The sequence below is a fragment of the Mesocricetus auratus genome, unplaced genomic scaffold, assembly GCF_017639785.1.
Source record: "Mesocricetus auratus isolate SY011 unplaced genomic scaffold, BCM_Maur_2.0 Super-Scaffold_100020, whole genome shotgun sequence".
Classification (NCBI taxonomy): domain Eukaryota; kingdom Metazoa; phylum Chordata; class Mammalia; order Rodentia; family Cricetidae; genus Mesocricetus; species Mesocricetus auratus.
In genome coordinates, this window is record NW_024429201.1 from 29,397,779 (window position 1) to 29,417,288 (window position 19,510).

General features: G+C 36.7%; 1 protein-coding gene across 2 annotated transcripts in view; it reads right to left on the minus strand.

Annotated features, from left to right (window-relative positions):
* Edil3 (EGF like repeats and discoidin domains 3) overlaps nucleotides 1–19,510 on the minus strand; it is a 476,202-nt gene that overhangs the window by 178,401 nt on the left and 278,291 nt on the right. For both annotated transcript variants that reach the window (XM_021223453.2, XM_005065680.4), the window contains one exon: nucleotides 8,494–8,607. In XM_021223453.2, the coding sequence (XP_021079112.1) occupies nucleotides 8,494–8,607 (114 nt within the window). The remainder of the gene's footprint in view (nucleotides 1–8,493; nucleotides 8,608–19,510) is intronic.

Here is a 19,510-nt window from a genome sequence, read left to right on the forward strand (position 1 = left end):
CTGAGGGGAACTTAGTGAGCATACCACAGGGTCACAAGAACATCTAGATTGCACAATATTCTCAAAAGCCAAAACACTTGATCTGCTTATTACCTGCCAACACATGAATGGTAGAGAAAGTGCAGTGTATACACACACTTATCTTTTAATTCTGCTGTAAGGAAGAATTGGTTTATGTCATTTGCAGAGAAATTGTTGGAAATGGGACTGTCTAGTGACATAAGCCAAAATCAAAAGAGAAATATGAAATTTTTACAATATAAGATCCAAGTCTCAATAAAAATTCTTTCAGAAACCATTTTGAATAGTAGAATAAAAACAAAAATTATATATTAATAAAGTATGATATATTTTTTATATACATACATGATTTAATGTCCAAATCAAGTTAAATTTATCTCTTCAAATAACTGTCATGTTTTCTATATAAAAACATTAAAATTGTCAAGGTATTTGAAACATTATATTATTGTTATCACTAGCCACTCTTAACTAATTGCTTCCCAGAACTTATTTTTCCTATCTATAAATTCTGGCCATTTTTTAGCCCTCCAACAACATCATATCCTAACCTATACTATTCTCAACTACCATAAATCATTATTTTTATGCTTAACGAGTGTATTAGATTACATGACCCCTTTATGCCTAGATTATTTTACTGATGGATTTCTCAAGTGCTATATAATATAAGCCATAATAGAGGCTCACCTTTTTCATGTAAGAACATACCACATTATTTACTGGAACATTGATAGCTTAAAAGAGTCACAAACACACAAACATGAATAAATAACTAGGGGTTTACAGTTTAGAAAACATGTTGACTTTATGTTTTAGAGAAAGCAAGGAAAAGTTAGTAAGTGCTGTCTCCTTTAGTGATTTCAGTTGGTTTAAGACTACTTGTCCAATCATATAATATGCAAATAGTAAAAGTTTGACTTTTTACTTCCCCTTGTTCTCCATTTGTTGTATTATTGATCTAGCTAGACCTTCAAGTACAATATTGAAGAGATATGGAGAGAGTGAACAACCTTAGAGGAATAACATTGAGTTTCTTTCCATTTAGTTTGATGTTGGCTGCTGGCTAGCTGTATATTGCCTTTGTTATATTTAGATATTTTCTTATAATCCCTGATCTCGCCAAGAACTTATCATGAAGGCTTGTTGGAATTTGTCAAAAGGCTTTCTCAAAATCTAGTGAGATGATCAAGCGATTTTTCTTTGTTTCTTTCCTTCTTTCTTTCTTCCTTCCTTTATTTATTTTTATTTTTTAAATTTAACTTAGAAACAAGGTTGCTTCACATGACAATTCCAGGTCCCTCTCCCTTTCCCTCCCCTCCTCCCACACCCTCCCACCAACCCCTCCAATATCTACTTATTTCCCCAGGGAGGGTGAGGCCCTCCATGGGGCTGTCCATAGTCTGTCATTTCATCCAGGGCAGGGCCTAGACCCTCCCCCAAAAGTCCAGGGTGAGAGTGCATCTCCCATTGTTGGATGGGAGTCCAAAGTCCATTTGTATAACCGGGATAAATACTGATCTACTACCCAAGGCTCAATAGATTACCTAGACCTCCTCACTGACACCCATATTCAGGGGGTCTTGATCAGTCCCATGCTGAATTCCCAGGCATCAGTCTGGGATTCAAGAGCTAACACTTGTCAGGTCAGCTGTTTCTGGGGGTTAAACCAACCCAGTCTTAATCCCTTTGGTCATCAGTCCTCCTTCTCTGTTACTGGCTTTCTTGAGTTCAGCTCCGTGATTAGCCGTGGGAGTCTGCCTCTGCTTCCATCAGCCATTGAATGAAGGTTCTGTTTTCCAGTCTCTCTGGCCATGGGATTGTAGGCTGCCACTCCCCAGATCTATGTCTAAAATCCATACATGAGAGAGTACATGCCATGTTTATCTTTCTGTGACTGGGTTACCTCACTCAGAATGATTTCTTCCATTGTCATCCATCTGCATGATTTTTCTTTTCCAGTTTGTTTCTACGATGGATTACATTGACAGATTTTGAAGATGATATGAATTTATGTAAGTGACACAAAAAATTACACCAGGGAACTCCTACAGCTGATAAACACCTTTAGCAATGTGGCAGGATACAAGATTATAATATTAAAAAATCATTAGTCCTCCTATATATAGATGATAAATGGGCTGAAGAAGAAATCAGAGAAACATCCCAATAGCCACAAATAACTTAAACATTTTGTTGTAACTCTAACCAAACAAGTGAAAGACTTGTAACAAGAACTTTGACTCTTTAAAGAAAGAAATTAAAGAAGAAATAAATAAATGGAAAGATCTCCCATGCTCTTGGATAGGTAGGATAAACAGTGAAAATGGTAATCATAGCAAAAGGAATCTACAGATTCAATGAAATCCCCATCAATATACCAGTACAAATTTTCACAGACCTTGAAAGAGAAATACTCAACTTTATATGGAAGAACAACAACAACAACAACAAACCAGGATAACCAAAACAACCCTGTACAATAAAGGAATTTATGGAGGCATCATCATTCCTAATTTCAAGCTCTACTATAGAACTATAGTAATTAAAACTGCATGGTATTAGCACAAAAACAGACAGGTAGGCCAATAGAATCTAACTGAAGACCATAATATTAATCCAAACATCTATGAACATCTTATTTTGATAAAGCAGTTAAAATTATATAATGGAAAAAATAAAGCATCTTCAACAAATTGTGCTGGCTTAACTGGATGCTGACATGTAGAAGACTGCAGATAGATCTGTTAATATCACCATGCACACAGCTTAAGTTCAAATGAATCAAAGACCTCAACATAAACTCAGCCATACTGAAACTCTTAGAAGAGAAACCGGCAAGTACTTGATCAACTTCCAGAACATGACACCATTAGGATAGACACTGAGATTCACAATTAATAAATGGTATCTCCTGAAACTGAGAATCTTCTCTAAGGCAAAGGACACAGTCAACAAGACAAAAGGGCAATCCACAGAATGGGAAAAGATCTTAATCAACCCCACATCTGAGAGGCTGATCTCCAAAATTTACAAGGAACTCAAGAAGCAAGTTTCCAAAACACCAAAGGATCCAATTAAATTGAGCCTTGGGCAGCAGATCAGTACCCATCCCAAGTTTACACATGGACTTTGGACTCCAATAGAACAATGTGAGGAGCACTCTCACCCAGAACTCTTGGGAAAGGGTCTAGGCCCTGCCCTATATGAAATGACACACTATGGACACCCCCATGGAGGGCCTCACCCTCCCTGGAGAAATGAGAGGATAACGGGGGGGAGGGGAGGGCACGGGAGGAAGGGAGGGAATGGGAGAGGGACCTGGAACTGACTTGTGAAGCAACCTTGATTCTTATCTAAATTGAAACTGGAAAATAAAATTAAAAAAAAATAAAATTAAAATAAAAAAATTAAAAAAAAAAGAGTGGCGTACACATCTAAATAGAGAATTCTCTACAGAGGAGTCTACAATGGCTGAAAGACACTTAAGAAAGTGCTCAACATTCTTAGCCATCAGGGAAATGCAAATCAAAACCACTCTGAGATACCATCTCCCTCCGGTCAGAATGGCTAAAATCAAAAACACCAATGACAGTTTATGCTGAAGAGGATGTGGAGAAAGGGGAACACTCCTCCACTGCTGGTGGGAGGGCCAATTCATACAGCCACTTTGGATATCAGTATGTAGATTCCTTAGGAAAATGGGAATCAGTCTATCACAAGATCCAGCAATTCCACTCTTAGGCATATACCCAAAAGATGCACATTCATACAACAAAGACATCTGTTCCACTATGTTCATAGCAGCATTATTTGTAACAGCCAGAATCTGTAATGCCCCTCAACCTATGAGTGGTTAGAGAAAATGTGGTACATTTACACAATGGAGTACCATTCAGTGGAAAAAAACAATGGAATTTTGAAATTTGCAGGCAAATGGATGACACTAGAAGTAGCCATCCTGAATGAGGTAACCCAGTCACAAAAAGACAAACATGGTATGAACTCACTCATATATGGATTTTAGACATGAAGCAGGGGAGTGCCAACCTACAGTCCCATCGCCAGAGAGTCTGAGAATCAGGGATTACTCTAAGAGATATGCATGGTACCCCAGAGTAAGGGAATGAGACAGGACCTCCTGAGTGGCCTGGGAACATGAGGGGGAGAGTGAGCTGGAGTAAAGTGAGGGGGAGAAGAACAGGGGAGAGGAGAACTTGGGAAAGCAGGAAAATTGTGTTGGGGGAAGACTAGAAGATCGAAGGATGAGAGATACCATAACAGAGGGAGTCATTAAAGGTTTGAGGATTGATCTGGAACTAATAAAATTTCCAGAAATCTACAAGGATTACACCAAATGTGGGTGTCAGTGAGGAGGCCTCGACAAGCTTTGGGGCCCCGAGTACTAGATCAGTATTTATCCCTGGCATCTTGGAAGCCCATTCCATATGGAAGGAGACTCTCACAGCTGGACACATGGGGGAGGGCCTAGGCCCTGCCCTGGATGATATGACACACTTTGGAGATCCCCCATGAAGGGCTTCACCCTCCCTGGAGAGTGGAGTGGGGATTGGATGGGGAGTTGGAGGATTGTTTCGGGGCTGGTGAGGAGGGGAAGGAGAGGAAGCTGGGATTGACATGTGAATCAAGTTATATCTAATAAATAAAAATAAATTAATAAATTAAATTTCTAAATAAAAAAGTTTAAAAAACCTTCCTCATAGTATAGAAAGATGAATAGTAGAGGTGAGAATTTGAATCCCAGTGCCATTTGAATGCAAAGCCTGTGTTCTTTCTTCCAATATTGCCACTACTACTTATTGTCACTCCTTAAATGCAGGCACTTAAGAGTATGTGGTGTAACATACTCATTCCTTTGTACCACAAGTGTCAGGATAATATCATATGTAGTGTTGCAGGTTATGTAGCTGCAGTTAGCTGGGATTCAGAACAAACTATAGTTTACCATCCATGCATACCTAAGAATATTACTTAATCTTTCACAGACTTAATTTTCTCTGGAAAGTGGAACTAGAAATAGATAGAATCTATTTCAAATGTTGCTGGGAGGATTATGTAAGCCAATTTCTAAATTACTTCGAAGAGTGTTTGACATACAATGCTGCCTAAATTAATAGCAATGTTATTAAATGACCATAGATAAAAGATATAGCTCATTAAAAATGTTTGTCCTTAAAATTTATCTTCACAAGGTCATCAATCAATTGTTAAGGGTGTAACACACATTTCACCTGTATGCATAAAATGTTGAAGTACTTTTTGCTGAGTAAGCCTATGTTAACAGAAAGATATCTATTCATACACACTAACAGCAAAAAGACGAATGCACACATATACAAGTAAAAAAATAGACATTTATATGTGTTTGGGTATTTATAAATATTACTTCTTTTGGTGGTGAAAGTTCCAGTGGTGGTTGTTCAAAATGGAGATAAATAAGTCTAATTTTAAATTTTCAAATGATGTCACATATGTCATCTTTTGTTATAATCATAGGTAGAATTTCCAGAGTAAAGGTCTACAGAATGACTTATACTATTTTGTTCATTTGAAAAGCTAGACCAATTTGACATTTTTAAGCATCACTTTAATTTCTATTGAAGAGTTTAGTTTCTGTTTTTAATAAGTCCTCCAATAAATCATCTGAATCTTAATTCATTTATGGCAAAATATTCAGGAGTTATGCATTATAAGAGCTCTGTGGGTAACTATTTTAATTTCTACAAATAGTGCCAGGAATGAAAATGCATTTGAGTGCCATTTCTGAGATTTAATAATGTCATATTAAACACTCAAGAGGGAAATGCACATTGTTATTGTGAGCCACAAAACCCAAACAATAAAATCAAGTCGAGTTATTTTTAGATTAGTTAACTAATGTGGTCTCAACTTCCAATGTGCCATTATGGTTCAGATATCACATCCAGTTAAACATGCATGGCAAAACATATCTGTTCTCATAAAACATGTCTGTTCTCATATCTGTTTTCATTGCAGAACATCATCAGTTTTCTCAATTTATGAAAATGGCCTCCTGAGCTTATGAGCTTGTCATTTAAAATAATCAAGGGAATCTACACGAAGACTTTAATTAGTGGAATTTTTTTACGATAATGTAATAAACATTATAAGAACACCTAAATGATATTGATGTCACTCAAAAGCAATTCCATTAAAAATAAATAACAATGAACTTTAATCTATTTTACAATAAATGAATGGAAAATAATGTATGTTAAAGCAAGTATGTTGTATGAATTATACAAATGTCTAACATGAATTGATTTATTTTGCCTTAACCCAACTATAGATATAATTAATAAGTAACTGCTAATGATATATTGGGAAATGTCATTAAACAGTTCTAACATCTGTTAGGCATTTTCATGTCAAATGCAGAGTGTTGCTTTTTACTGGGAGAAGGAGGCAATAAGAAACAATTTTGCTATGTAATCTTGACATGCCTGGGATTTACTATGTAGATTAGGTAACCCTGAATTTTCAGTAATTTTCTGCCTTCACATCCTGCATTTTAGGATTAAAGGTGTGATACATCAACACCAGAGAAGAGCTCATTCTCAATATTTGAAATAATTGTATTTTGCTCAAAATTTACAAGATGGAAACCTCATATTTGGACATCAAATCATAAAAGATAAGATATACATTTATTGCTGATTAAGTAATAGTACATTATAGCTACACTAAATGAACCATACTTTATAATAAATAACTCATATATTTAGCTTAACTAACTTTGCTCTTAAATACCTTGATTTTGTTTAGCTATAATGAATAAATACTTTTACATTTAAATGTGCTATGTCACTAATGATTCAAATGTTTCATTTAATTCTGTCGACAAATCTGCTTTAACATACAGAAAGCCTAAAATGAAAAGTGTCATAAAAAGGAAGGAAAACCAGAGAAAGTTTAAGGTGTAAAATTATCTCCTTTATTGTTGTTTCTGTTTGTTTTTTCTTAATTAGACTTTACAAAGTCAGTCCACCTAAGCAATAGGAAATGAGATCAGTTCTCCAAAGCCGATAATCAATTCAAGACCCCTGCCTCCTCGCACACGTGGGAAGCATGTGCTGTATTACTCAACCATAACCACACTCTGAACTTTTCAGTTAAGATTTCATTCAAATCATGTTAGTAGTTGTAGTACTCAACTGAGGCATTGAAATATTCCTGTGAAGTTTTTTGAAATGAATGATATGTAAATGATGAAAAATAATCAAGATGTGTCTCTACAAAAACAGCTGCTGAAGAGAAAAAATTCTACTTTATCATTGTCATTTGGTAGTTCTTCTTTATCATTCTCAATTCAATTGGTTTAGACAACAAATTTGTGTGTTCATTCACAGGAATCTGGTAGATACAACAGGACCCTCAGTTTAGAGGAACCTAAAAAAATGGAAAGTAAGAGACCTGAATCCAAGCCAGGCGTTGGTGGCGCACGCCTTTAATCCCAGCACTTGGGAGGCAGAGGCAGGCGGATCTCTGTGAGTTCGAGGCCAGCCTGGTCTACAAGAGCTAGTTCCAGGACAGCCTCCAAAGCCACAGAGAAACCCTGTCTCGAAAAACCAAAAAAAAAAAAAAAAAAAAAAAAAAAAAAAAGAGACCTGAATCCTTCCACCTGTGTTATGAGAATTGGGAAAAACCACATCATATATGGGTCTCAGTTTCTATATTTGAATATCAATCTGAATAATGATTGTGAATTTGCATTAAGTTATTGTATTACACAGAAGGCGTAATAGCACAAAATCAGCACTTTATGAAGTTTTCTTAATGTCCTAAAATTACAAAACACTGTTATTAGTGTTAATCACTAACATGGGTTTGCCTCAAGTTAGGTCCCATTCCATTGACTACATTCCTGTCACTCTTCTTTCCACCTTTAATTAAAAACAAGTCTGTTGAGGAATAATATCTTCCTCCTTTTTAGCATTTTTGAGTAAATAATTATTGTGCCTTTAGACCCATAATCTCAGAACTCTATTGTCATGGGTTCCACGAAGACTAGAATTTGCATGTAAAAACCTTGACATAGATGCCAGCTGAGCTGCACCCTGTTTTACCTCCATATGTTACCTGCAGTTGAGTCTATTTGTCCCCGTTAGTTTCCCAATCTAAACTATTTCCCTTTGTGGTCTTAAGTTTCAGTGTTATGCATATTGGCATTTGAAATGGCACCAATGCAGAAATAGACCTGATAATATCATGGGAGTCTGTCTTTCTCCTTAGATTATTCATGTCTGTGAATCGAATAATACCCTCAGAGGATATGTGTATTAATAAGATCACATATGCAATGAGCCACTTCAATCAGTCATGCTTTCTCAAAGCAGATGATAATCATTTAGGTCCCTAGTCCATTATAAATGCAGACTTTACAAATGAAAGCAGGTGTGTGCACAAATGTATTTACATAACAACACTTACTATGTTGGCAGTTTCTTCCCATATATTCCCCTGGGCATTCACAGGAATAGTTAGCAACGAGGTCTGTACATATTCCACCATTTCTGCAAGGTTCAGCTTCACATTCATTTATATCTGAGGCAGAAAGCACAAAAGGTATTGACACAAATTAATGGATATTAAAAAACATAGGTATCTTAAAAACTAGTGTGAAATACAAGTAATACAATGTTACTTCTTTGAATTTATGGGTACAATTTTCAATAACACAAATGTTGCTTAAACCAACGTTTTATTTAAAAATTAAATAGTTTCAAAGAGAATTGAGAATTCATATGGAAGGCCAAAAGTCTTATGCCATTCCCCAATATTGAAAATAAATATGAGTAGTTTGGGGAAATATTTGGTGCACTTTAGAATTAAATCAGACAAATTAACCCTGATGGAGAGATGAATTGGTTTCTTTTACAAGATCTCAAATCTATCCTGCAGCAATAACTGCCAATTAACACTGTCTCATTTCATCGTAATTCATTAAAATTCTAACTGACAGAGAGGTTTAGTTTCTAAATAGTTTGCCGTTGATGAGAAGCAAATTAGAGTTAATAGCTAAATCTCATTACATGTAAAATATAATAAGTGTAAATGATGATCACTTCCTAATTTCATTCATGAAATTCTAAAGTTAGAGTGACTAGAGGGACTTACCTTTGCTATATCATCATTACACATGATATAAAAATAAGTAAAAAGAAACCATTCACTGATTTACACTCATCTCCATTCTAGCTTTGGACAACAAAAAATTAATGTGAATATTTAAAATGTATTTAACTTTTGCTCTATCTGTATTTGTATGTGCATTTGCATGTATGTGTTGCAATATATTTGATTATACTGTGTAAAGATATGTTACTATGTTTGGTTTAATAGAAATCAAAAAGGTCAATAGTTAGGCAGGAGTTATAGCCAGGACTTTTGGACAGGGATTACTCTGGGAAGAAAAACCTTGATGTCACCAGCCAGACTAGAGGGAGCAAGATATGCAGCAAGAGAGGTAAAAGCCACAAGTAATGTGGCAACATAGAGATGAATATAAATGGGTTAATTTAAGTTATAAGAGCTAGTTAAAACTAGTTAGAAACACGTCAAAGCTGGTGACAGTACTTGCCTTTAATCCCAGCACCGGGAAAGCAGAGGCAAAAGCAGGTGGATCTCTGAATTTGAGGCCAGCCTGGTCTACAAACCAAGTTCCAGGATAACTTGGACAGTTACACAGAGAAATCCCATCTCTAAAACCAAGCAAACAAACAAACAAATAAGCAATAAAAGAAATGTCCTTGTCCGGTTTTGATTGATTGACTGAGCTGGAGGCTCTTAAAAAAGCCTGCTACATGTATGTATCCATGTATTTAAGCATGTATGCATACATGCATTAGAATATAGTGTGGAAGTCAGCTAGAAGAGAGTGCTGAATTTCCTGGATTACAAGCAGTTGTGAGCCAACTGATGAAGGTGCTGGGAACAGTGTCGTATTTTCTGAAAGAGTAACAAGCACTTTGAATCCCTGAACAATCCTTCCATTGTGTTTTCTTTGTTTTTGGAATCTGATGAAATTCCCAGCTTTCTGGTGTGATCCCAATTTCTATTATTTTTAGTGTGATGGAACTCACTTTTACCATTCATTTTGTTGTAAGTTCAGTTTATGACAATGATCAGCTTTAGCCACTCTAGTACCTGCCCAATATGTCTTTCTCTGTATCATATCTACTGAAATGGATCCTTGATGATCTTATGTCAATGGCTAATAAATTGAAGCTTCATTCTAAGACCATATCATTTGTCTTATGAAATAAGATAGAAATTGTTATTTCTTTATAAACAGAAATATAGATAAAACTCTGTACTTATGTCTGAAGAATATTATATAATAGCAGCATTATTTGTTATAACAAGAACCTGGAAGCAACCTACATGACCCTCAAATGGATGGAACTAGAAGAAATAATCCTGAGTGAGGTAACCAAATCACAAAAGACAAACATAGTATGTACTCACTCATACATGGATTTTATATATAGAGCAAAGGATTACCAGTCTACAAGCTAGGAAACAAGGAGGACCCTAAGAGATACATACATACATGGTCTCCTGAAGAAGAAATGACAAAATCCCCTGAGCAAATTGGGATCTTGGGGGGAGGAGAGATGGAGTCAGGAGAAAGATAACAGGAGAAGAGGATGGTCAAGGAAGACATGAAGGACCAGGAAGACTGAATCAGGGGAAGAATAGAGGAGAGCAAGAAGAGAGATAACCATAATAGAGGAAGCCATTATAGATTCAGAGAAATCTGGCACTAGGGAAATGTCCAGAGATGACACCAACTAACAATACAAGCAATAGTGGAGAGGCTACCTTAAATGCCCTTCTCCGATAATGAGTTGGATGACTACCTTATATGCCATCCTAGAGGCTTTATCCAGTAGCTGATGGAAGCAGAAGCAGACATCCACAGCTAAACACTGAGCTGAACTAGTGGAATCCAGTTGCAGAGAAGGAGGAGTGATGAGCAAAGGGGTTTAATACCAGGCTGAAAAAACCAAAGAAACAGCTTATGGACCCCAGACTTATAGCTGGGAAACCAGCGTAGGACTGATTCAGACACCCTGAATGTGGGGGTCCATTAGGAGGCCTGGGAAGTCTATGGGGCCTCTGGTAGTGGATCAGTATTTATCCCTGGTATACGAATGGACTTTGAGAGCCCACTCCACATAATGGGATACTTTCTCAGCTGAGACACATGGCGGATGACCAAGGCCCTGCTCAAAATGATATGGCAAACTTTGAAGATGTCCCATGGAAGGTCTCACTCTCCCTGGGGAGCAGAAAGTGGTTGGGATAGGGGGCAGGGGAGGAGGGTAGGGAGAGGGAACTGGGATTGACATGTAAAGTGAGCTTGTTTCTAATTTAAATTAAAAAAAGTAAAATATAATTTGATTTTGGATTTGAGGGAAGAGCTTAATTCATGTAATTGCGGACAAGATATAGATGGCATTTCCAAGCAGGAGGTCATGAAAAAAAATCACAACTCTTAGGATACAAAACTGTATTCATGTGTATTAGCCTTCTCCATTTGAAGGTAAGGTGGGTTTCCCAAATCCAAAAAAAAAAAAAAAAAAAGGAACAGATAATAAGGACCATTTGTGCAACCTAACCTAATTTGATCATGTTTTAGGACTGAAGGCTTAGAACAGGGCAGGTCAGTTTCCTTTTACACTTCAAGTTTAGATGATGCCAAGGAAGCTTTTCTGCTGTTGACTTGAGAAATTAACAGAATAACAGTAGGGACAGATTTCAGGTTTGGTGGTAATAGTTGTAACATATATTTTCATTTTTGAGTAGAAGATATTGAATATTTTCATTTTAGGTTTCAAATACGCTGAATTAGGTAAATAAAACATTGGTGGTACTTTAATTTTTAAAATAATGGAATTGTTGCCATCTGATGAAGGTTATCCTCATTCTTCCAAAGTAAGTCAACACCATTATCCAGAGATTAAACCAGATAGTTATACCTGCTGAAATTAAAATGTTTTATAGACCTTGACAACAAAGGATATATTCAGCACTTAAAAGTATACTTTCCAGGCTTTTAAAACACAAAATTCATTTAAATACAAATTCCTAAGAACTTTAAACGAATTACATACTTAATACAATAGAAAATTTAGCAAATCATCCTGCGTGTACTTATCTACTAACATGCAGGATTAAAGAGCAGATGGCAATTACACAGGAACACTTATGTATTAGTGTAATGCAGCTCTTCCACTGATGATGGTTATTTGCACTGTGATTAACACTGTGCGCAGTCTGAATGGAAACTGACCTCAATTTGTGCAAATCATGTTTAATTAAAGACTAGATAGAAATGTTCATGGGATACAACATAGTGAAATGAAAATTAAATCTGTATAATAGATTGCAGGCATTTATTTTGTCACAGATCAAGTCATTATCATTTTCAGAAAAAGAGTCCACATCTATTTTCAATATAGTGAAATAAAGGGCATTATTTTTGTATCTACGAAATACTTGGCACTGTAGTTATTGCTTTATGTAAATAAAAATTCCTGTGCTCTGTCAGTATACAGTTCAAGTGTAGTAATAGTAGCTGACCTTCTGTGACTACCTTGTAAGAATTTTTAGTGGTTTTATAATGTATTCCTAATGAGAGCAAGAATCAGCATTCTGAAAACACACAACTTTGCTGTTTACCATGTACCATGCTTGGTTGCCAGTGACCATGCTGGACATGCAGTCTCATATGAAATCTCATGACACACCTTTGTTTTTTTCTCATGACACCCTTTCTATGTTGTGTTTGTTTTGCTTTTTGATAAAGAAAAACTAAAGTGATTAAAAAGTAGGGAATATATGAAAAGATGAACAGTTGAGTTTCCTTAAAATAAATCAATAATTTCTAAGCCTGGTTTTTAACTAATTACACAGGTTCATTCTTCTCTGGATAATATAAGATGCTTGACCATTGTGATGTCCTTATTCCCTGTAGCTCTGTAAATGTGGGTAGCTATGGTGACTACCTTGGTAGTTACCTGGATAGTGCCTGTAGTCCAATAAGGCACACAATTCTTCACAAGTCTCTAAAGGGTGTTTTCTGAAAAGAGCAACTGAAGCAGGAGACCTTCCTCTGGAGGGCAGAGCCTCCCAAATGGGTGTCCGCATAGGTCCAAGGGAAAGTTGCTGATTTTCTGACCCTTTTTAGTGAATGTGTCCAGTCTGTTCTCTCTGTTGAGGTATGCCTTCACTGACATTGGTACCCAATTTCCTTGGTCTTCAGATGTTAGCACAAAAACACATTTCTCCAGAAAGCGTCCCTTCACCACCAAATAGAAATCCATTCAGTCCTGTGGACCGAGTGGCTATTGGGTTTGTAGACTTATCAGAATGAAGAAGGCCATTGTAGGCCTAATTGGGCAAGCACATCGAATACATCTTATCTTTATAACACATGTTAACCCTATTTGTTTTGTTCTTTAAAAAACATGACTATTCAGTGTCCTATTTTGTGTTAATATTGATATTGTGAAAATACTATTATAAAAAGGGAAACACAAGGGTTTATTTGGCTTCAATGTCCAAATCATAGTCCATCCTTGAGAAAATTCAGGATGGAAACTGAAATTAGGGTATGAACCAGGAGGCAGGAACTTAAATAGAGGTAGTGGAGGAGTGCTAATCTTGGCTTACTCTTCATGCCTTGTTCAGCCTGCTTTCTTGTAGAACCCAGGACTACCAGCCCAGAAGCAGCCATACTCAGAGTCATTAATTAAGAAAATGCCCTGCAGGCTTGTTTACTACCCAGTCTTAAGGAAGGTTCTCTCCCTCTTCTCCAGTGACTTTCTAGCTTATTTAAAGTTGTCATAATACTAGCTACTGCATATGGTAACCAACTTCTAAATATATATATATATATAATCTCTCTGTCTTTCATAGATGGAGAGAGATAGTTATCTATATAGATAGACAATAGATGATAGACAGATACATAGATAATAAATGGATAGATAGATGATAGATAGATAGATAGATAGATAGATAGATAGATAGATAGATAGAAAGAAAGAAAGAAAGATAGATAGACAGACAGATACACCATAGAGATTTCTTAACTCAACCACATCTTAGGAACATTTCAGTGAAAATCATGCTGATTATTGAGAATTTATTTAAATATTCATGTCTTAGCTATTTTTCTAGGATCTGATAAAACATCATGACTCATGCTATAAAGCAGAGAGTTTACTGGAGTATTGAAGTTTCAGGAGATTATAGTTCATACTGGGGAAGACAGCGGCAGGCACACAGGCATAGTGCTATAGCAGTAGCTGAGAGCTTACATCTTAATCCACAAGTAAGAGGCAGAGTGGGCTAACTAGGAATGGCCTGCGTTTTGAAACTTCAAATAGTATCCCCCAGTGACACTTTTCCAATACGACTATACCTCTTAATTCTCCCCAAACAGTTCAAATAACTGGGAATCAAGTATCAAACGTATTAGTCTATGGGGGGGGGTAATAATTCAAACCACCACACTCTAGTCTCTATGAATTGTATCTCTTTAGGGTTCTTAGTATTCCAAAATGCAAAATTCATTTAGTTTTAGTTCAACCTTACAAATCTCCATAGGCTTTCTTAATCACAATACAGTGTAAAAGTCCAAAGTCTCTGAATTGTAATCACCTGTAGGAATAAAATAAAATTACATAGTTTCAACATATATTGGCACAGGATATATATTACCATTCCAAAAGGGGTAGGAGCTGGTGGAAATCCCGAATCCTGTACCTCTATGTGTAATGTCAGAAGACTTAGATGGTTCAGACCTTCTGTGTTCACTGGCACACATTTCTCTTACAGGTCTACAGCTCTCCTTGGCAGCTATGTGACAGGTCTCTCAATTTTAAATGTGCCATGGGGGTCTTCACTACAGTGCATACCACCTTTACAGGTTTAGGCAATAGCCCCTTGGGGACTTCATGAAGTGACTCCTCTGTCAATCAACTGTTCTCAACAGATGTCTCAACAGTTGAGAAAGATTGCATAACCTTCTTGACTCTAAAGCTAGAACAATGTGTCATTGCTGCCAAACTTGTTTGCCTCTTTGGAATGGAACCCTGCCCCTTCTTTGAATGGCATTTGCATAAACTTTGATTTGTTTGTGCTCTTAGGAGCAGAAAATTCCTCAGACATTTCCGTTTTACATATTCCTGGATTAGCTAGAAGGGATCTTGCCCTGAAGGCACCACTCCCTTTGTTCCATTTCAAATCAGGAATCTCCTTATTTCCTTTAGCATAAGCCTTGGTTCCAACATTAAAATTCCTGGTACTCCATTCCCCCAAACTGTACATTTTGCATTTCTTTCTGCCTTTCTTTATTTCAGACTTTCATAAGGTTGACCATTAATAACCACATGGCAGAGTCAATTTTGGGCTGGCTTAAAATCTCTGCCAACAAAATCAGTCCCCCAAAATTTCAGTTTAGCCTCAGGCAGATTCTTATGGCAAAGGCAAAACGTTGCAATATTCTTTGTCAAAATATCACAAGTCTTTAGCTTAGTTGCTAATATTTTTCCCTTTGATGCTTTTTGTTTTTTTCATATTTTTTAATTCAACTTTTTACACATGTCACTCTCAGTTCCCTCTTCCTTCCCTCTTCCCCAACCCCAAAATCCTCCCAACCACTCACCCCCACTCCATCCCTCCTCTGCTCCCAGGGAGGGCAAAGGATCTGAAGCTTTTTGAACTAGGCCTCCATATTCCACATTGCTCTCATCAATCCTGTCATCCAGTCTCCTACTAGACCCAACTTCAACACTTCATCCTAGGAACTCAAATGACTCATGAAGCCCTCCTTAGATTGTTCGATAATTTCCCCCAAATCATCATGATCAAGACCAACTTCTGTCTTAGTTACTTTTATACTGCTAATATATGGCACAATGACCAAGGCAAGGTAATGAAGAATGAGTTTACTGGGCTCTAACATTTTTAGATGTTTTGAGGTCATGACTATCCTGGCTGGGAGCCTGGTTTCAGGGAAGCAGGCAGGTATCATGCTGAACAGTAGCTAAGAATTTATATCTTGATCCACAAGTATGAGGTAGATAGTGAAAACTGGGAAAGGACTGAGATTTTGAAGCCTAAAATCCCTCCATATCCAGTCCCAGTGACATAACTCCTTCAAAAATTTCATGCCTCTTAATCTTTCCTAACTAGGTCTACTAAACTGGAAACCAAGTATGAAATCATGTTGGTCTATGAGAACCATTCTCATTCAAAACATCACAGTCCATATGAATACTCACCTTTGGAGTGTTTTTCTCAAATGCATTCTGAGAAGTATTCAGCTATTCCATTTTATTGTTATCTTAGCCTGAATCTTTTTCCCACATAAATGGTGCAAGTAATAGCCTAAAGCCTGGAATGACTAGATGTCATTCAAAATTGTATTGGATAATTCCTTATTCATGCCTTACCAAATCAATAGATTATCTACTAGTACTTTCTTGTAGCTGAAAACATTCTGAGTGGTTGCTGGAGTGACTGGAAGTAGGAGGGGCAACACTGAACTGAGCTACACTACCTTAATTTTTAATTGGAGATTGATGTCCAGACATCAAGGAGAATAGACTAAATAGAGAAGTAGGATGGTCAATAGGTGAGCAGGCTGGGATAGGGTGACTGATGTTGGAAGACTTTCTTAAGTAGGGTTCAGGATTCTGATACATGTGGTCCAAAGTCTACTTTGGGGTAAAAGGGTTAAATGAGGGTGGGGTAAAGGGCTCTATGATTCCCCTTCTAAAGTTCTGGTTAGAACTCTGAACAGTCCCAGAATGGTGCAGTGTGGTGGGGGCTGACAGGGGAGCAGGCAGAGGAAGGTAGCTGACTCTGGAGTTCTCTAGTAGTTTCCATCTACTTCTTGTAGATATCTTCTGGTGGATACTAAGAACCCATGTGTGCGGGTACATTTAGTTTGCCAACTTTGTATAACTATTTTTAGTACTGTGTACATGTTCTGCCTAGAACATAAATCATTATGGGAAAAAATCTGCTTTAATTTTTTTTCCTTTGTCGTCATCTAGCCTCTCTACCCCATGTATAAACCACGCTCCTAAAATTTGAAGCAGGTACATTGATCGATGGCCTGACCACACTTCTTTGGATATAAAAAGACCATGGTACTGCTTTCCTTTTTTTCCCCCCTATAGATTAATTTTCTTTATTTCCTTTGTTTATCTTTGGGTGTCTATTCTCCTAGTGATATCGTTACTGACATTTTTAAGATCCTGCCTACAAGCTGGGCGGTGGTGGCACACTCCTTTAATCCCAGCACTTGGGAGGCAGAGGCAGGCGGATATCTGTGAGTTCAAGGCTGGGCTGGACCGACAGCCTCCAAAACAATACAGAGAAACTCTGTCTCGTTAAAAAAAAAAAAAGATCCTGACCAAATTGATCCTTAAAACTTTCCTCGGTTTCCCATTAAGTATTGCACGGGCCTCCTAGTTACTATTGCCTCATAAACTAAGGCACTTGATATTTTCCCTTATCTCAGTTTTTATTTTTCCAAATTTCTCTTTCAAGTTTGAGTAACTAGTGATGAATTTATTCAATTCTGTTCTGCCCCTTATATGCCGATTTACTTATATCATAATCAGAACTACCTAGAGTATATCCTAGGCATTTCTGAACCAGTAAGATAGATTTTTAATCTTGTATGTTTTTATGCCTTTTGATCTTGATTTTTGCCTGATTACCAGTGATTCATCTTAGAATACAAATTAAAAGCAGTTTTTCCAATTAGAGTCTGTCACATGCCAATATCTTATATTGATGCCTAGGTAAGTCTTGCTTATGAAAAATAACAAAAAAAATCTACATCGAAGATACATTTACTGGTCATTCTTCCTAAAACATCATATTCTGTACTCATATCTGCTCTAGAAACTTGTTAAGTTTCCAAATATTGTTTGTAAATGTTCCTTTTCATTTAAACAGGGTTGGTTAAAAATGGTTGATGGTCACAGTCAATCTCCTTCTAAAAAATTGGGGGGTATGATATAGAAATGAATACTTTTTGTTAGTATGGATTTTGATTTATTGATACAAATTTTAGGTCAATTTTGTTATATGCATATTTCTCTTCTTGTTTAGATGTTGTGTTTACACAGCTCATTTAAAATTGTAAGGTATATTTAAATACAGATTATAAATAGTCACCTAAAATTTACAGGTATGCTAAATTAAATTTTCTAGATATGCTGAGATATGTTTGAAATGGATAGGTATTCTTCAAAACTTTTCCATAGATCTACAGAATATGGCATTTAAAATGGTTAAGGAATTTTCATGACAATGATTCGCAACTGCTTCTGGCAACACCAATTACGTCAGAAACGAGGATGATCATTGAAGAAACTCATTATGGAGTTTGCCTTCAACACAGCAAGACTAGCCATTTGGGCAAGATATTGCTCTTGCCTGGACTTCTTGACTATATGCTAGACATGCAGGACCCACAGGTAAGTAACTGCTGAACTTTCCAAACTAAATTGGGACAGTCCCGCAGGGTTCCTGCTTCATGGAAGAGTCTGCCAAACATTGTGAAGGACACAGAGGAAAATGACTGGCAAACTTCCAATACAGGCAGACAGTTTAACACTCCCTGCTTCACTGAGAAGTAAGCTAGACACTCTAGGCCTATAGGCTGAAACTGGATGTCTCAATATTACAGAGAAACTTTAGGTGACTGTCCAGGCAGCAAGATGTCTCTGTTAATTCTAGAGATTATATAGTATCCTTCTGAGGTCTTTGATGGAATTTAAGACAGATATTTGTGGTTATGGTTTTTCTTAACTATGACAAAAGGCAAGTTACATATAAAACTTTAGACTCACCAAGATAGGATAGATAGTAGAATATTTTCTTTAAATTTTGCCCAATGTTAATGGACTAAATATTGTTAACATAAGTTTTACTAATGTATGATCCACAAACACTTTAGTATAAGTGTTGACTGATTACAATTAGAAGATCCTCCTTTTTAGATATTCTGTTCTGAGTACCAATCATTTCTAATTATCTTTTGTATGTGTAAATCAAACTGTGAATCAGACACTATAATATATAATTGGATATTTCAATGAATATGGATGGTTCCCTTTTAAGAGTTTTTCTCTTCAGGATGGATAAGCACTTGCCAGAAAATGGTGAGAACCTATGTCAAATTTCAGAATACATCAAAAACCAGACTTAGTATCCTATTTCTGCAATCCCAATGTTTCTACATCCAGGTGAGAGGCAGAGACAGGAGAACTAATAAAAAGTTTTGGACCTGGGGAATACATCTGCAAACAACAAAAAGATCCTTTCCCAAATAAGAAACACTATGAGGAGTTATACCTGAGCGTATCTTCTGAATTCTATTTGTGTATGGCACAGATGCACCTGCACTCCC